This window comes from Gymnoscopelus braueri, assembly GCF_963280865.1.
Source record: "Gymnoscopelus braueri genome assembly, chromosome: 19".
Taxonomy (NCBI): Eukaryota; Metazoa; Chordata; class Actinopteri; order Myctophiformes; family Myctophidae; genus Gymnoscopelus; species Gymnoscopelus braueri.
In genome coordinates this window covers 29,363,648-29,391,147 of record NC_137621.1, presented here as the reverse complement: position 1 = coordinate 29,391,147, position 27,500 = coordinate 29,363,648, and the positions used below count along the sequence as shown (strand labels likewise).

General features: G+C 42.9%; 1 protein-coding gene across 3 annotated transcripts in view; it reads right to left on the bottom strand.

The window, feature by feature from the left end:
- Positions 1-27,500, bottom strand: part of LOC308075195 (traf2 and NCK-interacting protein kinase-like) — a 126,624-nt gene that overhangs the window by 49,884 nt on the left and 49,240 nt on the right. For all 3 annotated transcript variants that reach the window (XM_080414877.1, XM_080414875.1, XM_080414876.1), the window contains exons 3-12: positions 20,976-21,032; positions 17,710-17,835; positions 15,417-15,527; positions 12,670-12,760; positions 11,115-11,245; positions 10,053-10,107; positions 9,392-9,470; positions 5,406-5,581; positions 3,877-3,943; positions 3,280-3,478 (exon numbers count right to left, since the gene is read on the bottom strand). In XM_080414877.1, coding sequence (XP_080271003.1) covers positions 3,280-3,478; positions 3,877-3,943; positions 5,406-5,581; positions 9,392-9,470; positions 10,053-10,107; positions 11,115-11,245; positions 12,670-12,760; positions 15,417-15,527; positions 17,710-17,835; positions 20,976-21,032 — 1,092 coding nt within the window. The remainder of the gene's footprint in view (positions 1-3,279; positions 3,479-3,876; positions 3,944-5,405; positions 5,582-9,391; positions 9,471-10,052; positions 10,108-11,114; positions 11,246-12,669; positions 12,761-15,416; positions 15,528-17,709; positions 17,836-20,975; positions 21,033-27,500) is intronic.

Sequence of the window (27,500 nt, the reverse complement as noted above, 5' to 3'; positions counted from 1 at the left end):
GTGTGTGTGTGTGTGTGTGTGTGTGTGTGTGTGTGTGTGTGTGTGTGTGTGTGTGTGCGTGTGTGCGTGTGTGTGTGTCTCTGCCTCCCCCCCCCTCCCTCCTCTTGGTGGGATTGTGCCAACATGAGCACCTATCAGATCTGTGTCAAATATGCAGCAATATCCCGAGTGTCATTTTAACTCTGAGACTGTGAGAAATGGACCCATGTGGGACCCGTAAGCGTACAGTAAACATACCTTTTATGCTTTATGCCTACCTAACCACTACTGGGACAGGGTTTGTGACATGGGATGACAGCTTTAACCCATTAAGACCGGGGACGAATCCGTGTAATTAAAAAAAAAAAAATTGGCCATTCCCAAAATATTGCAGATCTACAAGCCTGTGTCATTTTTAGATTCCTTTGGGCTATTAAAAAAATAGCAGATCTACAAGCTCATAACGCGGCACCGAGTGCCGCGTTACGAGCTTGTAGATCTGCTATTGTTTGAAAAATCGTGAACATTTGTGCAAATCTTTGAATATATTCTTTTTAAAGCGAACATTTGTAACTCAAATCTTTGCTTCTGGGGGGTCCCTGGAACAAAAATATTTGACAAATGTCAATATATATTCAAAGATTTGCACACATTTTCACAATTTAAAAAAAAATAGCAGATCTACAAGCTCATAAGCCCAAAGAAATCTTAAAAATGACACCGATGCGTTCCCGGTCTTAATGGGTTAACGGCAGGACGTTTAGACACTCACAACAAAGTGTTTCAAAGTGAAATGAGTGCACTTTTCTTCCTTCGTTTCCTGTGACCGACGTCGTACATGACATTATGGGAATTGTCCTGATGTTGTAAACCTCCACCCAGCCTGGTACTCCACCGAGGTCAAAAACAAAACGCTAAGAAATGTTCTCCACTGCGGGTAGAGTTGGGATCCTTTGGGATTTGAACGATTCTGGTTCCTTAACGATTCTACATGTCTCCTAAATCTCAACAGTATTCTGAAAAACAAATGTTTCTATATCAGTGGTGTTCAATCTTTTTCATGTCAAGGACCCCCAAAATGATAAGTATTTGGCCGCGGACCCCCATCAAAATATTTTGTTCCAGGGACCCCCAGAAGCAACGATTTGAGTTAAAAATGTTCGCTTTAAAAATATATATATTCAAAGATTTGCACACATTTTCACGATTTTTCAAAAATAGCAGATCTACAAGCTCGTAGCGCGGCACTCGGTGCCGCGCTATGAGCTTGTATATCTGCTATTTTTGAATAGCCTAAGTGTAAAATAATGCTTTTTAGCTCAAATCTAAAAATGACACAGTTCCAGGTCTTAATGGGTTAAACCATTCCCCTTCAAATGGTCCGATTACTTAACGGTTCCCTTAAAATGATTCCTATAGGGGGTTCCAAATGTACCCTTACAGGTCTGCAACTGTACACTTATAACCATTACATTTTGGTTCCATTTGCACACTCTCAGAGTTTACGATGGTCCTTGAAATGAAAAGGTTCGAGAACCACTGGTGATGCAGTTGTATAGCAGAGTCAGACGTGAAGTCCACATACCAGCTCTGACAAAGTGTGATATCATAAACCTGTTCCGGAAAACGTTCCAAATGTGATGGAACCAATTCTGGTTCCTCAGCGTTAGATCCGGTTCCAGATCCCAACCTGGGTTGCCAGATCTGCTCATTATAATTTCTTCGCAAGATTTCATTTGAAAATAGCCGATCTACAAGCGCGTTGTGAGCTTGTAGATCTGCTATTTGATGTATATGTTAAAGTGCTCACGTGGCCCATAGTCGCTTCTTTTGGGCTGGTTTTCCTAGACCTGGTTGCTTGTTTCTCTCCCAGAATCTGGCAACGCTGATCCCAACCCTACCTGCTATTTGCCAAAAGACTGATGCCTGCATGTACGACATATGACTGTGTGTCTGCTCCTTATGTAGCATGTACGACATACGACTGTGTGTCTGCTCCTTATGTAGCATGTACGACATACGACTGTGTGTCTGCTCCTTATGTAGCATGTACGACATACGACTGTGTGTCTGCTCCTTATGTAGCATGTACGACATACGACTGTGTGTCTGCTCCTTATGTAGCATGTACGACATACGACTGTGTGTCTGCTCCTTATGTAGCATGTACGACATACGACTGTGTGTCTGCTCCTTATGTAGCATGTACGACATACGACTGTGTGTCTGCTCCTTATGTAGCATGTACGACATACGACTGTGTGTCTGCTCCTTATGTAGCATGTACGACATACGACTGTGTGTCTGCTCCTTATGTAGCATGTACGACATATGACTGTGTGTCTGCTCCTTATGTAGCATGTACGACATATGACTGTGTGTCTGCTCCTTATGTAGCATGTACGACATATGACTGTGTGTCTACTCCTTATGTACTGTAGCATGTACTACATATGACTGTGTGTCTGCTCCTTATGTAGCATGTACGACATATGACTGTGTGTCTGCTCCTTATGTAGCATGTACTACATATGACTGTGTGTCTGCTCCTTATGTAGCATGTACGACATATGACTGTGTGTCTGCTCCTTATGTAGCATGTACTACATATGACTGTGTGTCTGCTCCTTATGTAGCATGTACGACATATGACTGTGTGTCTGCTCCTTATGTAGCATGTACTACATATGACTGTGTGCCTGCTCCTTATGTAGCATGTACGACATACGACTGTGTGTCTGCTCCTTATGTAGCATGTACGACATACGACTGTGTGTCTGCTCCTTATGTAGCATGTACGACATATGACTGTGTGTCTGCTCCTTATGTAGCATGTACGACATACGACTGTGTGTCTGCTCCTTATGTAGCATGTACGACATACGACTGTGTGTCTGCTCCTTATGTAGCATGTACGACATATGACTGTGTGTCTGCTCCTTATTATGTAGCATGTACGACATACGACTGTGTGTCTGCTCCTTATGTAGCATGTACGACATATGACTGTGTGTCTGCTCCTTATTATGTAGCATGCAACTTTCACAGCCAGCAATAGGTAAACTGTGTCCACCCATGCTAAAATAAGACATTAAGTCTAATAATGGCCAGGCCAATCTTTAGCTATTTATAGTAAGACAAATGACAATGTGGTGTTCAGTGTACAAATGTAAAAATGTGCCATTTAGTGGACGCTCTTATCCAGAACACTATTACAGTACGTGTGTGCATGTGTGTGCGTGTGTGTGTGTGTGTGTGTGTTTGTGTGTGTGTGCGCGTGCGTGTTTCTCCTCCACGCACCTCCTCCAGCCGTCTCCTCTGTTCCTTCTGCTCCTCGATGCGTTTCTGCCTCTCGGCCAGTAGTAGGCGCTTGTGCTCCTCGTTCTGCTGCTGCTCCAGCTGCTGCCGCCGCAGCGCCTCCGAGCGCTCCTTATTGGCCAGCTGGAGACGCAGGAAGTCCCGCCTCAGGGTGGACTCCCCCGGGATGTTGATGATAGAGCTAGAGGATGAGGAGGAGAATACATTTGGAGATGATTAACCCATTAACTGCCAGAGGTATTTTCATATTTTTTTAGCCAGTGCCAGAGCTTTTCATTGAAAAAAAAAAAGTACTCAGGAGCCGAGATACAGAATTTTTAAGTTAACAAGGAAGTGGATAGGAGTCTAGATCTTCGAAAAATCATATCTCCTTGGTCTTTGGGTCAAATTCGATATATATATATTTTTTTAGTTCACGTAGATCTACGCGATTGGCACGTGGCGGCTTTAAATAGGTTCGCGTAGATCTACGTTACTGGCAGTGAATCAGTTAAAGGGGGGGGGGGTACGTGCAAGCGTATACACGTGTAGACATCTGTGCGTGTGTGTGTGTGCGTGCGAGAGAGAGGGACCACATACCTTGGTTCACCCATGTCTCTCTCCTCATCCTCCTCTTCACTGCCACTGTACTCATATTCCGTCTCATCTTGGGGGGTGTGTGGAGGGGGTGGGGGTGAAAGACAGAAAGAGAGAGGAGTTCATGTGAAATCAACAGAGCTAATGGTTAAGGCATCAAAAGGATACCAGCCGTGCTTCTTAACATTTGGTTCCATCGACATCATCCGTCATTGTCACGATGTGGATAAGTAAAGAAAAGAAGAGATAATGATGCAAAATAATTTATAGGGCTTTATCAGACAAGTATCACTGTGTGTGTATTCATTATTGTGAAGGGTGCAAGGGCTGTATTATTGTGGGGTCTGCGTATATGTCCGCACTTTGAAGATGATGGATTGCATTGCCAAAATGTGGAAAACTAAAAAAACTAAAAGCACCCGTGGTATCCTTTAGTTTAGCTCATTCAAGGGCTATATTCAAGTTCTGTATTCACCAAACGCTTTGAGCATTCATAGCCGGCTTCTTCAGACGAGGGTGCAAATTGCGTTCACAGTCGCCTGTGGCAGTGGGGAACATTATTTTCTGTCAGACGTGGGCTCAGGCCAACCACTGTCAACTACCACCACCACCACCACCAGCTACATTTCTGAGACGCATGAGCCCATTCCTGCCACCTGAATGTGACAAAGTGACAGATACACAAAGCGTCCGTCCCTGCGGAAAACGTTTCTATACTTCCTCATGAAGATGTCGGAACGCAATTCCTCACAGCATGCCACTTCATGATGGACTTAACACACGTGGTTCTGGGTGGTTTGGTTTGGTTCTGTCCTGAATGTTAATTTGACTCGGAGTGTGAAAGCGTATTTAACGGTGTAGCTCTACCTAACGCGCCAGCACGTGTGTGTGTGTGTACACAGTAAAATACTTAATGTTCTTTTAACGCCAGCGTACGAATGGTTCCATTTGGCTCCATTCGTACACCCTTCGGAGTTAACTTAACAATGGGATTTTACTGTGTATGCGTGAGCACGCGTTCACTCCAATCCACATGTGGCAACATGCTGGCCATTTGTGGTGCGAAAACGAACGAACGATTTTGTTCACGTTCACGCCATAGATTCGTTCAAATGATTCGTTCACTTTCTCGTTCAGCAGCGCTATTTTCTAGTGTTCAAAATTTACTCGAGTAAAAGTACAAAAGTATTGGCATCAAAATATACTTAAAGTAGTAAAAGTAAAAGTACTAACATATTTGAAAATAGCCAATCTACAAGCTCACGACGCGTCGCGATGCGACGCGTTGTGAGCTTGTAGATCTGCTATTTTCAAATAGCCTTGGTATAAAATAGGGCTAAAGTGGTTAATGTATGTTTTATAATGTGTGTAAAACACCATCGCGGGAGCGTTTTTCTTTTACGTCGCGCGTGAACGTAACGGTTTCAGAAAGTGAACGAGCTCGTTCACGTCCACGGCAAATAGTAACTAGATTCTTTTGAACAAATCGATCATGAACGACACATCACTACTGGCCATGCCATGCAGCGTACCTCTCTCTCCTCTCTTCTTCTTGGTGCGGTCGATGTGGTCTTTGAGCTGGATGCGGACCTGCCTCTCGTTGGGCAGGTCTCTGATGAAGGGATGTTTGAGGAGCTGCTCTGTGCTGGGCCTCTGACTGTGGCTCTTCACCAGGCAGCTCTCTATGAACGACTGGAACTTCTTGGACCTGCACACACACACACACACACGTTTACACACCTTACCATCTTTGTCTCTTCACAAGGTCGATTAAACCTACACGGTGAGAAGAAAGACACGTTGCACAATTTCATGTACAATGCGCCGACACTATTTTGCACTTTAACTCTTTCACTGCCAGACTTATTTGTGGCTGCGTACACCCACTGCCAGCGATTTTTTCGATTTTCTTACCTTTTGAAGTAGTCACAGAATATTTATCTCCAGTATGATCGATCCCCTGATGGTTGCTAATCACAGCGGGTTTCACTGTGCTTCCGCGAAAGAAAAAAAAAATGTCATCGCGACCTCCCCGTTCAATTTTATACGCCTTTGAAAATAGCACGGTCTCGGCCAAAAAATACATAGTAAAAAACAAAGTACACAGGAGCCGAGATACAGCCTTTTTAAGTAATAAGTTAACCAAGAAGTGAATGGAGCAGCAAATCTTCGGATCACGATATCTTGGGTTCTGAACGTTTTTTTTAAGTTGTTCTTGGCAGCCAGGGTGTTATGGCGATGTCTCGTCATAAATCATTCTTGGCAGTGAGGGAGTTAATGTCTAATCTCATGTACATACCTGCTGCTATGTGGACCTACCAACTCTGTATCTAACCTTATGTGTGGATATGTCTAACCTCGAGTACATACTGTACCATCCGGATTATGCTATGTATTGTGCACATAATGTAGATTTTTGCCTATCCTCGACATGTTTCTCTTTGACGTTTGATTTCCTTTCCTCCATGCTCTCCCTGACAACCCCCCCCCCCCCCCCGCCCCCCTTTTCTTTTCTCTTCCTGTAAAGAACAAAGACGATGGGGCTCGCGCAGAAACGAATATCACCCACTTCTTTACAGCCGTAAACCTGTGAAGTGACAAATAAAAGTTCTGAATTGCTGTTAGATGACAGCCCTGGAAATTGGCGGTCTGAAGCGCCGTGAAGGCTTTCATCCTAGTGAACCGTAATTTACAAGGAAACCTTTGAGAGCTGTCAGACGGCCGTCTGCAAAACAACGAGATGTGTTTTAGGCATGAGAAAACGTTGGGATCCGTCCACCACACTTAGCCTGCAACCTGACATTCTGGCATCAACCCATCGACCCACGAGCAGTGGTGTAAAGTAAATGTACTCAAGTACTGTGCTTAAAGGACAACTTTAGTTTTTTTACAACCAAGGTTTATGTTTTAGATTGTAATTAAAGTAAATAAAATATGAGTGTTACATTTTTTTAATTTACTGCTTTCTATAGTTTTAGCAATTTTCGCGATCTTTTTTTACAGTGGGCGGGGGCATTCTGTCCGGTGGCTAAATATGTCTTTTTTTTACACAATAACCCGGTGTTTTCTTTATTATTATTTACAGTAGCTCTTCTAGCCCCCAATAACTCACATCTGGCCATCAAAGACCACAGGACCTTTTTTATTGTGTAAAAAAGGTATATTTAGCCACCGGACAGAATGCCCCCGCCCACTGTAAAAAATATCGCGAAAATTGCTAAAACTATAGAAAGCAGTAAATGAAAAAAAAATAACACTCATCTTTTATTTACTTTAATTACAAGCTAAAATATAAACCTTGGTTGTAATAAACCAAAGTTGTCCTTTAAGTACAATTTTGACATATTTTTATGAGACGCATTCATTTAACCACTTAAAGCCGCGATACTAAACTTGACCATTGGCTCTGTACTTGGTCTGCTCTTTTTCCCCCCTACATCAAACCTCTTTGCCAAAAATAGCAGATCTACAAGCTCACAACGCCTCGCGCTGCGAGGCGTTGTGAGCTTGGCTTTTGGCTTATGTTCCCCTCACTCATTAGCCAAAAGCTTGGCTTTTGGCTAATGTTCCCCTCACTCCCCTCAGAATCCCGTCACACAAAGATTTGGAGGACCCCCTGTAGTAACTCTGAGGACCCCCTAGGGGTCCCAGACCCCCTGTTGAATTCCCCTGGAATAGATGATAGAATATTGTGTGGCAGTGGCTCAGGAGGTAGGTTGAGTCCTTGAGTAAGACACTGTAACTAGAACTGCTCCCGATGAACAGTTTGGTGCCTTGTATGGTTGGCGTGTGAATGCGTACTGTGTGCAACGCCTTAAGGTGTAACACTGTTTTGCCATTGCGGGGTGTGTGTGTGTGAATGGGGTAAATGTGAAGTACATTGTAAAGCACATTTGAGTCGTCGGAATGACTAGGAAAAGTGCAATATAAAGGCATTCAGGAATTTTCATTAACAATCTGGTCTGGACCTTTACTTCTAGTTTCTGTGTCAGGCCAAAATCAGACTGTACAGCTGACACACTGCCTTTTTCACACAGACTTACAAAGCAGAGCAGCTTGCAGCGCCCTTTTCACTACTACTTTCATGTAATGTCTTTTAAATTGGGGCACATATAGTGCAAAAATGCAAGGTGCTCTGCAACGCAAAAGCAGAGAGTAAAAAAAACTTCACTCATATTGATAACAATTCCACATGAACCCTAGCGTCCATATTCTGGGCATATCATAGTAGTAGAAACATTCAGTGAAAATAGGTGAACATTCGCAGAAAATAGGGGATCTAGAGGCTCACAACACGTTGGAATGTGACGCCTTGTGAATCATCTGTATTTGGTGAAGAGATTTGGTGTAGAGGCAAAAAAAAGACAGGGACCAAGTATAGACCCCTGGGGTTAACCACTTAAACCCACAACTCTTAGTAAAAACAGACCTGAGTTATCATTGAGGTGTTCATGTTATCAGTGAGGTGTTATCATTCAGGTGTTCATGTTATTACAATTGCAATTACAATTTAGGCATTTGGCAGACACTCTTAATCCAGAGTGACTTAAGGTGACTCTCCATCAAACAGACTACTTCAGACTACTTCAGACTACAACAGACTGCAACAGACTGGTAGTCGGTTGGCAAAATGTTTATACTATTGGAATCTTACACACCTGCTCTCAAATCATTAATTACATCATTCCAGTACACGGCGCAAAAGTAGGTCAAATCAATCAGCTGCCACCAGCCTCAGCGCAAGTCAGAGCCGGTCTGAACTGAGCTGTCCTTAAAAGTTTAAACCATAACATGACATATAGAATGGCTCTTCCAGTAAGCAAGGACAACACGAGGTAATACATAAAAATTCATAGAAATGATCATCTAGGATCATAGGTAAACCTAGAACCTATCATCAGGTTATCATGGAGGTGTTATCATTGAGGGGTTCATGCTATCATTGAGGTGTTATCATTGAGGGGTTCATGTTATCATTGAGTTGTTATCATGGAGGGGTTCATGCTATCATTGAGGTGTTATCATTGAGGGGTTCATGTTATCATTGAGTTGTTATCATGGAGGGGTTCATGTTATCATTGAGGTGTTATCATGGAGGGGTTCATGCTATCATTGAGGTGTTATCATGGAGGGGTTCATGCTATCATTGAGGTGTTATCATTGAGGGGTTCATGCTATCATTGAGGTGTTATCATTGAGGGGTTCATGTTATCATTGCGGTGTTATCATGGAGGGGTTCATGCTATCATTGAGGTGTTATCATTGAGGTGTTATCATTGAGGGGTTATCATTGAGGTGTTATCATGGAGGGGTTCATGCTATCATTGAGGTGTTATCATTGAGGTGTTATCATTGAGGTGTTATCATTGAGGTGTTATCATGGAGGGGTTCATGCTATCATTGAGGTGTTATCATTGAGGGGTTATCATTGAGGGGTTCATGTTATCATTGAGGTGTTATCATGGAGGGGTTCATGCTATCATTGAGGTGTTCACGGGGTTAAGACCACCACACTCACCATTTCTTCGACTTGAGCCTGGGGGCGGGGTTCCGTGGAATGAGAAAGAGGGCTCTCATTGGGTGCATGTCACACAGTGCTGGACGGACAGACGGACATCAGAACCAATCAGAGGTGAGGTAGGAAAATGCACTCTCGACAAATTCTACGTATTTAACATGATTATCATGGCACGTAGTCAAAGTCCAACCTGAGTTAAGCTTCCATGATCAATACATAATGTCAATGCCAATAACACTGTCAGTTTAGACCTGGAACGCATCTGTGTCACTTTCGATTTTTTTGGCTATTAAAAAATAGCAGATATACAAGCTCATAGCGCGGCACCGAGTGCCGCGCTATGAGCTTGTATATTTTTTTTGATTTTTTTCAAAAAACTGAAAAAAAAATTAAGAATCGCCTCAGGTCTTAATGGGTTAAAACACACACACACACAAACACAGGTCTTTAAATATAGTCCATCTTGCCCGATCAGGACATTACCCGTTTTACAACATACATGTAACATGAGTCACAAGAGTGATTCCAGTTCTTTCCTAAACCAGTGGGAAGGAAAGACTGGGTAAATAAACTAGCAGTAAATGTTGCCCATTCGCCTAATAGTCTATTTACTAGAAGAGGATATTTTACACTCAGTTGAAGGCAAATACTGTGTACTCACGTGGAGCGCCTTCAGCCATCTCTATGGCTGTAATCCCCAACGACCACAAATCACTCTGCAATGATTGAGACACACTGTGTTAATGGTGAGAGAAAGATACAGAGCAAGAGATACGTAGAAGTGAAAGTAAGTAAGCCAGGGCTGTCACCATTACAAATTTAAAGAGCTGGTGCCATGTTTTTGCACTTTTTCATGTGTCTATGAGGTTGATAGAACTTCATTAAGCCCCCCGGTGGTGTTTTTATGGTGTTTTATGTCTTCTCTGACTATTTGGAGTTTCTTCCTGCAGGCTGAAACCTTGAGGGTCAAACGTGCCAATAGAGAAACAGCGCTTTAGTGACATCACAAAGCCATACCCTCCCCCTCATTATCATAACACAACAGGTGTGGGCATTAGGAGGAGGAGGGACTAGGACAGGTGGGTGGTGCTAAGGTGGTGGAGGAGGTGCTAAGGTGAGAACCAGGTATACTTAATGAACTGGAGGCGTGTCCACATAAAAACAACATTTTAACACTTACTGTACACTTTTTGTTTTTGAAAAAAATCCTTACATAATAATAATACCTTATGATCAGGTTTTAGGGTTGAAAAATATCATGGCACCCCATCTTTAAGTTGACGATTAATTAATCGCTCAAATAATTGCGATTAACGATTTAATTGTGTTTTCTGTCGTTAAATTATGGAGCATTATGAATAAAAATGACATTTCTGTTTGGCTTTTAGCTTTCGTAAACAAAAGTTGCACAGGGCAGATATGACAAATAACACATATTTAATTACTTTATACTTAAAAATAAACATTAATAGTGGAAATAGCCGATCTATAAGCTCCAAACGCGTCGCATCGCGACGCGTTTGGAGCTTATAGATCTGCTATTTCCACTATTTTTGACATTTTTTTGAAAATATATGACATTTGTTAACATGGAATTGATTATGACGATTATGACGACTATGCAAAAATAATTGTGATTATATAAGACAGACAGACAGGCAGGCAGACATGCAGGCAGGCAGGCAGGCAGGCAGACAGACAGACAGAGGCTGTTATTGCATACCTTGAAGTCGTAGGTGGCATCAGGGTTCTCATCGCAGGCGATGACCTCTGGAGCCATCCAATATGGCGTCCCGATAAATGTGTTCCTCCTTCCTACTGTTCTGTCCAACTGGGCCGAAACACCGAAGTCCACTGCGCACACACACACACACACACACACACACACAATATAGATAGGTGACGAATGAAGGAAAACCCAACATGCCAGAACAGCACCGTCGGTCTCATAAGGTGTTCAATTGCGTTAAGATCTGGTGACAGAGAAGGCCGTAGTATACGATTCACATCATTTTCATACAGTACTCCATCAAACTACTCAGTGACCCCTCATGCCCTGCGAATGGGGACATTCTGGAAGAGACCACTGACCACTCCCATCAGGAGTCCCTACACACACACACACACACACACACACACACACAATAAATATTACTGTATATAACACCAATTTGCTACAGTATAATACACCCACATATTATGTGGGTGTATTGCTGCATATCCACTTTAACTCATTCAGTGCCACTGAAATAAAAAAATAATTGCGAACTGTGCCAGCAATTTTTCAATTTTCTTATACATTTTTTCAAGTAGTCACAGAATATTTATCTCCAGTATAATCGATCCCCTGATGGGTGCTAATCACTGAGGGTTGCACTGTGTGGTTTCACAAATGTCAACGAGGTCATTGGACCTTGTTGACATTAATTGTCTGCCTTTTATACATAGCAAAAAAAAAAAGTGCTCAGGAGCCGAGATACAGCCCTTTTTCAGTAATAAGTTAAACAAGAAGTGAATGGAGCAGCAAATCTTCAAATGATGATATCTTGGGTTCTGAACATTTTTTTGTCAAACACGTCATTGGCACGTTGCGCCATTGCGGTAAAACACGTGAAACACGTCAATGGCACTTAATGAGTTAATAATGAGCCGTAAAAAAAAAAAAAAAAATATCAAGCCTGCCATAACTTTCCTGATTTACAAACAAGCAGCTACATTATAATCCCACCCTACTGGATAGAGTGGTGTGTGTGTGTGTGTGTGTGTCTGTGTGCGCGTGCGTGCGTGTGTGTCCTCAGCATTCTGTTCTGTGAACAGTGGAGAAATAAGATATAGAGGAGTAGGCTGCTTTTCTGTAGAGCAGAATAAAGAGTAATTACACACACACACACACACACACACACACACACACACTTTACACCTCCTACTAGCCTCCTTAATCCTAAAGCTGGATTTACACTTAGTTGAACGCCGGTGTCACGCACCGAAAATAGCCGATCTACAAGCGTGTTGCTTGTAGATCTGGTGCACTAACCCATCGGTTCTCAAAGTGGGGCCCCGGGGACCCCCAGGGGTTCCCCAGCAAAATTAGTCAATATTGGGCGTCACAATCATTTTAACCACTTTAACCATATCTTATACTTTGGCTATTCAAAAAATAGCAGATCTACAAGCTCACAGCGCGGCACTCAGAGCTGGGGGGGAGGGGGGGGGTCCGCAGCCAAAATACATTTTGGGGGTCCTTGGACATGAAAACGTTTGAGGACCACTGCACTGACCTAGCTTGACCTCTGCGTTCTCCGTCAGCAGCACGTTCTGCCCCTTGATGTCCCGGTGGATGACCTTGTGCTGGTGCAGATGGGTCAGACCCTGCAAAGAGACAGAGACAAGCTGAGTGAGTGGGGTCCGGGGACCCCCAGGGGTCCTTGGGGGGGGGGGGGGAGGAGGGGGTACCAAGGGGTCCCCAGCAAAAATGTGTTAATAAAAGCGTCAATCCTTTTTTTTTTATTAGCCAATTATTTTCTACCCCTTTTTCTCCCCAATTTAGTCGTTTTGCCAATTAATTCCTCCCCAGTTCATGACACACAGAAAATAAGGACGCTAGGTTGAAAGTGGTTAACTGCTGATTGTGTGCTTTGTCACACGACCCTTTCACTCGACCAAACCTACGTGTTACCGTTGGGTGACACTTGTGTCATACCGTTGTGTCGCTATATAAATTAAGATTCTTTTTATACACGGAACTTGTTGATAAGAGGGAGCATCATTCATTCTTTGAATCTGTGTTCCCTCTAAATTGTGAAATCTGGTCTGTCTTGTATTCAGTACATACCAGTGAAGTCAAGCCCAGTGAATCTAGACACAAGATGAATGGAAATAATGAGACGGAAGACAGGAGGACAGTGAAAAAAACAAACAGACAAAACAAGAGAAAAAGTAGAGAGGAAACGAGACACAAAGGACAGAAGAAAGTCGAGAGACAGAGACAAAGAGACAGAGAGTAAACAAAGAGGAGACACACACACACACACACACACACACACACACACACAGAGGGACAGAGGACAAGTATAGAATTAGAGGCCAAGACGAGAGAACAGAGAAGAGAGATGAGGGGCTGAGAGGAGGAATAACAGAACAAGACAGGAAATCATTTTGGCTTCAGTTCAGAGCAGCACCGCGTGTAATTGACAAGATGTAGCGATAAGGCTTTCTGTTTGGATCTGTAGACCTGAGCACAGAAAGTCACACAATGGAAACTATAGGAGACGTGATGTGGTGGGATCGGACTCTCTCTTTCCCAGGTGTTTCGCCCAGGTGGGCGTGGTTTTGAGGCAGTGGTTCCAAAACAGTGGCTCGCAAGTATATATCCCTTACTTTGTACTTCCTATCTTTCTTTTTTTTAATCAAAAGCTTAAAATATATATATATTTTTTTTTTTCCTCCCCACAATTATTCTTAAAAACATCTAAATTCCATAAAGAAGAAAAACACAAGTAGTGAAAATAGCAGATCTACAAGCTGACAACGCATCACATCGCAACGCGTTGTGAGCTTGTAGATCGGCTATTTTCACTAGTTTGGGTCCCGGGAGGACATCAAATGTCTCTTCTGGGTCACGACCCAAAAAGTTTGGGAAGCACTGGGTTAAGGCATATTTTCTGTGAGGTTAGGGGGTTCGGTCTAGGCATATAACCACTCAACATTGAACTATGTCTTTAATACACCTTAGAACTGTTGTGTGGAAATAAGAAAAAAGTCCCCCGCCCCCTTCTTTGTTGCCTAGAAAAGGATAATTGATTGAGGTCATGTGATCAGTGACATACGCAGGGTGTACTTTTGGCTCCGCCCCCTCAGCCAAAAGTACACCCTGCGTATGTCACTGATCACATGACATACGCATCAATCAACTATCCAGTTCTAGGCAACAGAGAGGCGGGGGGGACTTTTTTCTTATTTCGACACAACAGCTCTAAGGTGTATTAAAGACATAGTTCAATGTTGAAAATGAGTGGTCTTCCCCTTTAAGGCATATTTTCTGTGAGGTTAGGGGGTTCGGTCTAGGCATATAACCACTCCCCCCCTGGGCGAAACACCAAAGAAAGAGGGAGTCCCTCTGAAGCGATAAGGCTTTCCGTTTGGATCTGTAGACCTGAGCACAGAAAGTCACACAATGGGAACTAGGAGAGACGTGATGTGGCGGAATGGAACTGAACGGAACTGATTACCATTCATGGTTATTCTATTACATTGCCACAAACGCACAGTAAAACAACAAGTGTGAGTGTGTGTGTGTGTGTGTGTGTGTGTGTGTGTGTGTGTGTGTGTGTGTGTGTGTGTGTGTGTGTGTGTGTGTGCGCGTTCCAAATGTTGCCAATGTGTTTGAAAGAATAAACAACAGTAGGAGAATATCGTCTCTTTGTGTGGAAACTGGAAACCTCATAAGTCCAAAACTGTTCAGGATTCAAACTCAAAAACAGCAAAAGTAGCAGATCCACAAGCTCGAACCGTGTCGCTTCGTGCAGCGTTTCGAGCTTGTAGATCTGCTACTTTTGATGCTTTTGTGTGACGCTGCAGTGTGATGAAGTAGGGCGTTAATTTACGACTCTGTGCCGAGCTACGAGCTTGTAGATCTGCTATTTTTGAATAGCCAAAGAAAAAAAACGAGACATTACTCAGTCATGTATACCAGCTTGCTTTCTGTTTTCTCTGATTTGTCTCGCAGAATCTGGCAACACTGCTAGTGGCTCCCCATTGGCTTAGATCTGTTGCTTATTTCTCTCGCAGAGTCTGGCAACACTGAAATAGAGGCGAGAGGCGTGTCTAGTACCATAGCTTGGGAGTTCAGAGTATGGGAAAGTATCCCCATTGGCTTAAAGGACAGCCAATGATGAAAAAGTGTTGAGAAAGTGTTGACTCTTCTTAGACCAGCGTGCTTTGCAAGCTGGTAAAAAACGACTTCTTTCCCCGGTCTAAATGGGGGAAATGGTGTTTCAGTGAGTGTGTGACGTGAAGGTGTGTTTACCCTGAGGATCTCTCTGCAGATGTAGGCCGTCCACTCCTCCTTCAGAGAGCTCCCTTTGGTGTTCTTAATCAGGTCCGTCACCGAGCCAGCACCGCAGAACTCCATCACCAGCTACACACACACACACACACACAGGGCTGTCACGATTGTGAAATTTTACATGATGATTAATTGTCACTCAAATAATTGCAATTAACGATTTAATCTTGATTTGATCGTTGAAAATTACATTTCCGTTTGGCTTTTAGGCTTTGAAGTTGCACATGGCAGATATGACAAATAACCTAAATACACAAAAATATAAATGTTCCACTATTTTTTTAAACATGGCGAAACGATTATGACAAAATAATTGCGATTATCTCAAATAATTGCGATAAGACGATTATGTAATAATTGTGCCAACACAAACAATTAAAAAAAAAATTAACCATAACCCTAAAGCCTGAGTTACATACTGCATTTAGTTGTTGTGTGCCGGTGTCGCACACAGACATTAGCCGATCTACAAGCTCACAATGCGCCATACTGCAACCAACGCCTTGTGAGCTTGTAGATCTGCTAATGTTGGTGCGTGACACCGAACTATGCTTAAATCAGGCATAACTTTGACCCCCTCACCCCTAAATATCTAACCTCTAAATGTCTAATCTTAACCCTGACCCCAACCTTTTCCTAATTGTAAGTTTAACTCTATAAATGTTTTTTTAACCATAAAACAACCATTTCTCTTGTAAGGACCGAATTCTTCTTCACCCCTAAATATCTAACCTCTAAATGTCTAATCTTAACCCTGACCCCAACCTTTTCCTAATTGTAAGTTTAACTCTATAAATGTTTTTTTTAACCATAAAACAACCATTTCTCTTGTAAGGACCGAATTCTTCTATACTTGCCGCAACATTTGGCTCTCACGAGTAATAAATAATACAATTACACACACACAGTCAAATAAGGTTTCATCAGACAAAAAAAGGCTGGGAACCCCTGTCAAAGACATACAAACCAGTCCAGACAGTCTGACCTTTTTTTTTGCTTTCTGTCTCTTTTGCCCTCTCTCGCTCTCTCTCTCTCTCCCTCTCACACACACACACACACACACACACACACACACACACACACACACAAAAAGACATTTGGCACAAAGTCAGGCAACAAGGTCAAAGCAGCCGACGCAACTGCCAAGCCCATCTCTTGACCCAAACTCAATCTGTCCTCCCCCTCTCTCCCCTCTCTCTGTCTCCCTAGCCACCTCTTCCCTCTCTCCTCTCATCCCTCTTTCCCCCTCTCTCTCTCTCTCTCTCTCTCTCTCCCTCCCTAAAGCAGTGTCCCTGCTGTCATGCTGCCATGGTGCCGCGTCCAAAATATCCTCCCTGCGGATTCTGTAGCCAAGAGTGCAGTTTGGCTCCGTGCTGGAGCAGGCTCATCCACCAGGACAGTACACAGGAAAAACCCTCAATGTTTAATTTAACTCTGGGAGTGTAGGAAATGTAACCAAAATGGACACAGCGTCCATTTTGGTTACATTTCTACACTCCCAGAGTGTCTACAATCCCAATTAACACTGAGGATTGGTCTGTGTACACACACACACACACACACACACACACACACACACACACACACACACACACACACACACACACACACACACACACACACACACACACACACACACACACACACATATGGCTGCAGATATAAAAGCTCATACCATGAGCTTGTAGATCTGCTATTTTTGAAAAATCCTGATTTTTTTTGGAACAACATTTTTTGAGATGGGGGTCCACGGTCAAAGGGGGTCCTTGACATGAAAAAGTTTGAGAACCACTGTACTATAACACACATGCTGGCACACACAGTAGCAGCTCCACACACACACAGAGTTGGGTTCCGGAACTGAAGGAACCAGACCTGGTATGTGGACTTCACGTCTGCTATACAATTACAATACTAGTGGTTCCTAAACCTTTTAATATGAGCATCAAATCAATATTTTAAGTACAATCTTTTGCATAAATTCCATAGGGCTAGACCACAAATGGACAAATGACATCATCAACTTGTAACAGGCATTGCCCCTCTTGAGTAAAAGATTAACTGTTTCTAAATAAATAAGGTACACATACATAATTTATACAGATGTATGAAGACACATTGTGACGTATATACAAGCTGTATGCATTGCAAACACATTGGACTGTACAGAGACATGTAATATGTCTACGTACCTGTATTGCAGACCACACACACACACACACACACACACACACACACACACACACAGTCGTACCCATAACTGGTCGTCGATGCCTGGTGGGTTCTTCTTTATGAAGGCTCCGTAGTAGGTGGCTATGTTCCTGTGGTGACTGTACTTCTTCAACATGTTGATCTCGGCCTTAATCTCCTCCTCCTCATCCTGACCACACACACACACAAAGGAAACAGTATCAACAGGCATGGAGCAGTACTACCTCTGTAAATGTCTTAAGCTCAGTGACCAAACGAAATGAACTCATGGGTGGATATTGGAACAAATCTACCGGAATATAATTTTTTTTGCTGATGCAAATTTCTCAGATTCATTCTAAATTATGCACAACAACAAAATGATGTCTTGGTTATTTTCTGTTGAGCTGTTTATTGCCGCTAAAGTAAAAAACAGTTATTGGGTGTTGTTTTGGTACCATTGCATTATTTGCCATTTTAATGTATCACTCGATATCCACAACACTAGGCTACTTGATTTGATTACTTACCATTTAGTGTTAATTGGCGAAGATGCCAGATACAGTTGTTTAATTAACAATTTTAGCCTAATTTGTTTTGTCATTCATTGATTAATACTAATTCATTCTAAACTATTCATTCTGTCACTGATTTTTTACAATTTCCTAAATTAATGTATTTGCTTATTAGTGTGGTTGCCCTAACAGGGCAACCAGACTATAGTACTCTATACACTTTATTTATTTCTAGATAAACAATATTTCAAACCGCATCTCTTCCCACAGTTTATTTTTCCCAATTTAGTGCCATATGTCAAAATGACCGGCTTCACCGGGAATCGTGCGCTTGTATTTTGCTAAGAGATTGGTTGCATAGTTTAATTGATATTGATTTATTAGTGCAATACATTTCCCCATCCACTTTAATGGAAGAGTGAAAAAACTCAAATTCAAGTATTTTTTTCTCAAAACAAACCGTAAGAGCTAGAGTTACCAGATTTGGAGGGGAGGTTCATAATTTAGTCCGAAATTATTGAAAAAATAATTACACCAATCGGCCTCATGGTGGCGCTATAACAGCCCCCTTTACGTTTTGGCCTTTAACTCTTGAACCGTATGTTGTAAAATCAAAATTTATTTTTCCCTGGATTCCACGACGCATCTCCCCATATAGGCCACACCCATTTGCGTCAGGATAAATATTCAGCCATTTAGAATTTTCTTCAAAACACACTTTTTGCACCTTTTCCTACCGATTTTTTCCAAATCTCACAAAAATCGGTACACGTGAACTATGGACCCATGCGATAAACATCTCCAAACGGCATTTTGATAGTCCTTACCGTTCGTCCGTAATTGGCGTCCAAATTTAGTGGGAGGGGCCCGTTTTACCAAAAATGCCAAAAATCACGAACGAAAAGTCCAATCGATCCCAAATTTGAATCACATGTCAAGGGTGGTTTACTCAACGAATCCCAAAAAACATTTCAACTTTGATCCATAGGGGGCGCCACAAATGCACAAAACGTAACCGTTCGATGCAAAACATGATTTTTGGGGGGGATCAATCCTCTCAAAATGAAACGCGAGTGATCTCAGGAGTGACGTGACAATACAATTGGCCCGTTACATGTGTGGGTGGGAACTATTTCTTTAGTGGGAGGCGCCTATTTCCTCAAATCAAAACGGCACGTGTCACGAACGCGGGATCCGATCGGCACCGAATTCGAATCGCACGCGACCCGCGACGGCGCAACCACACTTTGCAATTTCCCAGAATTGCGACGCGTCTAGTTGTTACTGTATTCCTATTTTCCACTCACACTTTGTTTGTTTGTTTGTTTATTCATTAATTAAAATTGCTCATTCACTAATTGGCTAATCCCACATTCATTCTCCCATTCATTGCTTCATTCATCCCTCCATTCATTCGTCAATCTGACTCTTGCATCCATCCATCTCTATTCTATTCATCCACACCTTTAACCCATTAAGACCTGGAACGCATGTCATTTTTTTAATTTGAGCTAAAAAGCATTATTTTACACTTTGGCTATTCAAAAATAGCAGATGTACAAGCTCATAGCGCGGCATCTGCTATTTTTGAAAAATCAAGAAAATGTGTGCAAATGTATATATTTATATTCTTTTCAAGCGAACATTTTTAACTCAAATCTTTGCTTCTGGGGGGTCCCTGGAACAAAATATTTTGAGATTGGGGTCGGCGGCCAAATACATATCATTTAGGCTGTCCTTGACATGAAAAAGCTTGAGCACCACTGATGTAGAAACATATGTTTTTCAGAATACTGTTGGGATTCAGGAGACATGTGGAATTGGCTTCAGGTCTTAATGGGTTAAATATCCGATCACTTGTTGTTTGTCCCTTTATTCATCAATCCATCAGTAATCCCTCCTTGTCTTCCTGTGTACAGTAGCTACACTATTTGGCTGGTGGCTCAGGTTGGTTGCGTTGTTAGAGGATCTAAATATAGCCGTTTTTTTTTTCTCCAGACAAGCCTTGAGACCTCACTGCCGTCCCAGTACCTCCAGCTAATACAACCATGGCCCTGTCCCCGTTTCCTCCCTGCTCTCATCATGCTGTATGGATGGACGCACACAGACGCATACTGCACACACGCAGACATACACTGCACACACACACACGCAGTGGTGGAAAAAGGACCCAAAGTCTTTACTTAAGTAAAAGTACCAATACTGCAATATAAAAATACTGTTACAAGCAAAAGTCCAAAATTCAAAATTTACTTGAGTAAAAGTACATAAGTATTGGCATCAAAATGTACTTAAAGTATCAAAAGTAAAAGTACTAAATATTTGAAAATAGCAGATCTACAAACTCACAACGCGTCGCGATGCGACGTGTTGTGAGCTTGTAGATCTGCTATTTTCAAATAGACTATGTATAAAATAGGGCTAAAGTGGTTAATGTATGTTTTATAATGTATAATTAATATCTGAAAAGTAACTAGTAACTAAAGTTTTCAAATAAATGTAGTGGAGTAAAAGTACAATATTTGCCTCTGAGATGTAGTGGAGTAGAAGTAAAAGTATTGGAAATTCTCAAGTAAAGTACAAATACCTCAAAATGTTACTTACGTACAGTACTTAAGTAAATGTACTTAGTTACTTTACACCACTGCGCGCACGCACATACATAGACACGTACTGTAGACACGCGCCTACTGACTCATCGCTCATAATTAGATGACATGGACTGCCGCGGTATAATCACTTGAGATGATTCGTTCTGTGAGTGTGTGTGTGCGGTGCGCGCACGTGCGTGTGTGCGCGTGCGGATGCTTCTTACCCCAGTGACATCCATGACCTTGATGGCTGCCAGCTGCCCTGTTTTAACATGGCGACCCTGGAAAGAGAAAGAGAGAGAGACAGGGAGAGAGAGAGAGAGAGAGAGAGAGAGAGAGAGAGAGAGAGAGAGGAGAGAGAGAAACAAAAAAGACAAACATTTAGTTTTCTAAAGAAAAGCTGCATGAAGCATATTTTTCCATATTTAATTCAAAAACCCCAAGTGTGAGTGTACAGTAGACCAGGCAGATGCCTGAGGGAGCGAGAGGCCTAGGAGCCTTGGGAGCTAGGAGTCTTGTTAGTGGCCTTGGAGAAGGCCCAAGTCGTCGTTGGTTGGGAATGGAGCATCTGTTTCTGTGATTAGCTAATGGTGCTAACAGGGCTAGCAGTGGCTGAAGCACTCAAGGCTATTACCTCCACCTGTGTGGACTCGGCTGATTAGCCTGGTACAGTCTGAGAACAACAGCTTAGCAGCAGGGCAAACAAATAAATGCACACAAACCCAGGCCAAAAGCCTCCAAACACAGACACACACACACACACACTCTGTAGGCATGGCTGTATGCCTGCCTGTGCAAATTTACACCAACACATGGGTGCACACACATGGGCAATGGGCATATGCCCCACACACACACACACACTCTTCAGGCAGGCACCAAACAAGGGCAGGACTGTTTTCCTAGTGGAGCCGTTGTAAACCAGATGGCATTATGAGTCTCTGCCTCCAGTCCCTCCAGAGGGCTTTAAGCCCGATTTATACTTGGTCATGCGGCCGGTGTCGCGCACCCAAGATAGCGAATCTACAAGCTCACAACGCGTCGCACTGCGAGGCGCTGTGAGCTTGTAATGTATATCGGCTATTTCCGGCGTGCGACAAAGTATACAGCGAATGAGGCATTAGTCTGAGGCCCGTCTTCATAATGAGAGTGGAGCCAACGCAGAGAGCCCGGCACTCAGAAGCAACATTCCAGCAGTAACTTTTCTTTGTAGATACGATGCTAGAGCTAATCCGAGCTATGACCTTGCACAACCCTCTTTTACGCTTCACCCATTAAGACCGGGAACGCATCTGTGTCATTTTAAGATGTCTTTGGCTATTCAAAAATAGCAGATATACAAGCTCATGCTATGAGCTTGTAAACTGTAAACTCACTACATCTCCAAACCACAGACACGGCACATTTAAATGTTGAAAGAAATCTTTACGTTTTCGTTAACATTTGTTGTGGATAAAATGGCAAGATCGAGTCTCCAACATCAGGCTGCGGGAACGTACCAAACAGCCCCCCGCATCCCGCCTGGCAGCACAGCGCCGGATGCGTTGGTACGGCCACGTCAAAAGACTCCCTCCTGAACACCCTACATCCGCTATCCTCCACTTCGATTCCAAAATCCGCCGGCTGGAAACGCCCCCCCCGCGGTGCGCCCCGCACACGCTGGATTGATGCCATCACCAGGGACTTACAACAAATGGGCTTGTCGCTAGCTGAAGCCGAGCCCCTAGCACAGGACCGACCCAAATGGAGAAGACTGGTGAAGCTGATTGGCTGTACGCATTGGCGACGCCCCCGTCGTCGAGCAAGAGACCTGATGATGATGATGACATTTGTTTTTTTCGCGAAAGCTTTTTTTTTTGTTGCTGTAAGTGGTTCTCAAACTTTTTCATGTCAAGGACCACCCAAAATGATATGTATTTGTCCGCGGACCCCATCTCAAAATATTTTGTTCCAGGGAGCCCAAGAAGTTGTAACATGAGTTAAAAATGTTCGCTTAAAAAAAAAAAATGTATATTCCCAAAAAATATACATTTTCATAGCGCGGCACTCGGTGCCGCGCTATGAACTTGTATATCTGCTATTTTTGAATAGCCAAAGAAATCTTAAAATGACGCCGATGCGTTCCCGGTCTTAAAGGGTTAATTCTTACTCAATCATACGACGTGAGTCGTGCGTCTAAAATAGCAGATCTTCAAGCTCACAACGTGTCGTGACGCAATGCTTGTTGAGCTTGTAGATGGGCTATTTTTTCCCGGCGCGTGACTGGCTTCACACAACCGAGCACCCACAGGTGTTCAGAGGTTTTGCTCGAGGACACACAGTGAGTGGATAGAACGCTCTCTGGACCGACCGTAAATGGTCTCACATTGTTATTTTATTTTAATCTTGTAAGTGTCGCACTTTGAAAATGAACCCATTATTTCATTTCGTAGGTAATCTCTTTCAGTGGGTCTCTCCAACACAAGTGTAACAATGCGTTGTCATTAGCGTGCGCGGGGGGGGGGGGGGGGGGGGGGGGGGCTGGGGGAGTATAAAGTTACGAGTTTAAATTACTTCAGGTTTTCTCATTAAACTTTTCTCTCGCCAGGGACAGAATCACTTTTTAAACTCCTTCCTGTTCCACAACAGAAAGTAACTCAGGCTTTTTGAACACGATGAATCATTGTATCGCGATCCAATATCCCACAATGCTAACTAAGCAGCAGCAGTGCATGGTGACACATTCTGAACGGACTCACATGCATCAGCACGCACACGCACGCACACACACACACACGCGCATGCACACACACACACACACACACACACACACACGCATGCACACACACGAATCAGCCAGACTGAAAGAGCTGGAAAGACTGAGAAGGGATTTCTCATTAAGATCAGACTGCCCCAATTCCAGCAGCACAAGGACTCGCTTTGTTACACAGCAACAAAGACGCTTCAGCCGGAGAACACTACCACTTATGGACATGAAATTCTGCTTTCTCACACACACACACACTCTCTCTCTCTCTCTCTCTCTCTCTCTCTCACACACACACACACACACAACTGACCACAGCCACTTATGGCCCTCAAAGACTGTCTCACACAAAGAGACGCACACTGACACAATGCACGCACACACAGCCATACGTGTGCACGTGCGCGAGCGTGCACACACACTCACTTGACCACAGGCAAAAGACTGACCATTCACTTATGGACCTTTAACACCGTTTTCACACAAAGACAGACATACACACTACAACTGCCGTCTGCTTTTTCCTCCTCACCTCTCATGCCCCGTACAAGTGATTTCCGCACTCACACACACACACACAACCACAGAGAGGACAGGCACAGTGAGCGAGCGAGCGAGAGAGAGCGAGCGAGAGAAATGAACGTGTCAAAATGATATTGGACATGGAGATTATCAGACCTGGATAGAGATTCATTTCTCTGGGCCACCGGACTCCCTTATCAATCTCTCATCCTTAATCTTTCTCTCTCTCATTCTCTCTCTCACTCTCACTCTCTCTCTCTCTCTCTCTCTCTGAGGGGTAATAACATCTGTCCTTGTTTAATGACAAAGTATGAAAGGAGTGAGGGAAGGCATTAGCCGTGTCGGCTCGTCTATACACCGTACAATCCAGAGTGTTAATTTAACTCAGGGATTGTGAAAAATGGACCCTTCACCGATACATTTTCTACACTCTGAATTAAACGAACGCTCCAGATTTTTCGGTGTTTAACTCCAGAAGAGCTTCGCTAGCCTGCTCATCCCTTCATCCAAGTCCATTGTTGACGGCCTCTCTCTCTCTCCTCTGTTCCTCCCCTTTCTCTCTGCCTCTCTGACCTAGATCTGCACTCTCCTGCTCTCTCTCTCCATTTTTCTTTCCTCCACTCTCTCTTTATTTTTTTCTCTTTTTCTTTGCCATCCCTCCTTTTGTTCTCTACACGCCTCTCTTTCTCTTCTCTCTCTCGCGCTCATGCCTTAGAGCTCAGCTCATGCCAGCCAAACAGATTTCAGCATGCAGCTGAACGAGCTAACATGGTCCAAACTAGGTAAGCTAGGTATAGCATCTGTCATTTTTAGATTTGAGGCTAAAAAGACATGTTTTACACTTTTGGCTATTAAATAAAAAAATCACACCCAGTGTGAAGAGAGTGGTGCCTTTCATGAGTTCATTTCATTAGTTACTTTTGACGGACTTTGATGACTTCAATGTATTTTTACTCATTTTAAGTACTTTAAAATGTTTGTACAGATTTGTACGTGTTTTTACTCATTTTAACATCTTTTAAGTATTTTTACGCATTTTAAGTATTTTTACTCATTTAAAGTATTTTTACTCAGTTTAGGAACTTTAAAGTGTCTTTACTAATATTTAAGTATTTTTTACTCATTTTAAGTATTTTTACTCATTTTAAGTATTTTTACTCAAAGGTGTGTGTGTGTGTGTGTGTGTGTGTGTGTGTGTGTGTGTGTGTGTGTGTGTGTGTGTGTGTGTGTGTGTGTGTACTGTACTGTACGGTCTGTACTGTACTGTACTGTACGGACTGTACTGTACCGTACTGTACCGTACTGTACGGTACTGTACCGTACTGTACGGTACTGTACGTACTGTACGTACTGTATGTACTGTATGGTCTGTACTGTACTGTACTGTACTGTACTGTGCGGTCTGTACTGTACTGTACTGTACTGTACTGTACTGTACTGTGCGGTCTGTACTGTACTGTACTGTGCGGTCTGTACTGTACTGTACTGTACGGTCTGTACTGTACTGTACTGTACGGTCTGTACTGTACTGTACCTGTACCTGTATGGTTGCATCTTTGTATTGCAAGCAGCCGCAGCTGTTGAGGCTGTGCTCAAACATACAGAGAGGCCGTGCTCATACGGACACACAGACGGACGGACGGACACACAGACGGACACACAGACACGGTCAAATGTAGGAGTGGTTGGCACCACTCAAAAATAGTAGATATACAAGCTCATAGCGCGGCACGCTATGAACTTGTAGATCTGCTATTTTTGAAAAATTGTGAAAATGTGTGCAAATTAACATTTATATTCTTTTCAAGCTAACATTTTTAACTCAAATCTTTGCTTATGGGGGTCCCTGGAACAAAATATTTTGAGATGGGGGTCGGCGGCCAAATACATATCTTGGGGGTCCTTGACATGAAAAAGTTTGAGCACCACTGATATAGAAACATACGTTTTTCAGAATAGGCTACTGTTGGGATTTAGAAAAAAATTGTAGAATCGGCTTCATGAAGAAGAAAAGAAAAAGAAAAAAACTCCGACATCTACACTTCATGGAGTAAATTTCTTTTGTACCGAATTAACCGAATTAAGGTAACCAAAAAAAAAGTAACAAACCCGGCGCGTTTCCTTCACACAATACAATTATGATGTCATGACATCTTGATAAACCATTCCCAGTCGGCGAAGGAAGACACTCCACCCCAAATGTTTCAAATCAGCCTCATGCTGGCACTAACACACACACACAGTGTGTGTGTGTGTGTGTGTGTGTGTGTGTGTGTGTGTGTGTGTGTGTGTGTGTGTGTGTGTGTGTGTGTGTGTGTTTTGACTCAAGTACTGGTGTTGAGTATCAATACCGCTACTTCTCCTGTGAGGTCTGGGAAGATGGTCTTTGAACTAAAGACCAGTTCTTTCCAATTCTTGTGGAAACATTGGGACCGAAATGACCCTGGAAAAAAAAAAATATATATATATATATATATATACACAAATCTTCGCACACAGGCACACAAACTCTCACACACACACACACACACACACACACACACACACACACACACACACACACTGCCTGGATGTGGTCAGACCAGGTGTGTGTGAGCGATAACAGACTAAATTGACTATGCGTTAGTTCCGCTCCGATGGCCGAGGCATAGCGGAGAGAGAGTGGGCCGATAGCGTACCGATCTGACCTCAAGCTTCAGGGGAGAGACATGCTGTATGACGCAGGCAGGACTTTATTGGAGGAAAAAAAGGGCTATGTCACGGATCCCTGTGTGGTCAGTGGTTCTCACACTACAGCACCATGACTAGAAGCAGAAGCCTGGATGAGTCACGGCGGGCTACTTCTGGAGGGTGTCTACTAGGAGCTGGTGCTTTTTTATGAATGAACCCATTAAGACCTGAGGCCAATTCTACAAATGCCGCCTCAAACCTTTTTGTAATTCAAAATGATTCAACATTTTCGAGATTTTTCAAAAAAAATCAAAATAAGCAAATGTACAAGCTCGCGCTATTTTTGAATAGCCAACGTACCAACGTAACATAAAACGTATTTGTTATGACATAATAAGTGTTTGTACATTTGTACATACGGTAATAAGTACAGCAATCACGTACAAGTGCCATCTTTGTACTTTGTTCTGTTTTTCCTCTTTCTTTTTTGCTTGTAAAAAGGGTAAGCAAAAATAACCTATGGCTTCAGCCTATAACCTCATAAATGTGGATTATTTTATTACCCCTATGAAATGCATTCACGTTATTACATTTGGGCTCGTTTTCATAGACCTGGCTGCTTACGTCTCTCACAAAACCTGGCAACACCGTTTAGGATGCATCTTGGAAGGTGTCACTTTTCCTCTAAGCTGTACACAATCCATCGGATAACATCTGTTGCGTTTGTGGCCCATGGCGTTTGATTAGGCATTCATCCATTTGATTCACTGAGATTAGACTTCTGAATCGTACACAGGAAGGAGATCATTTT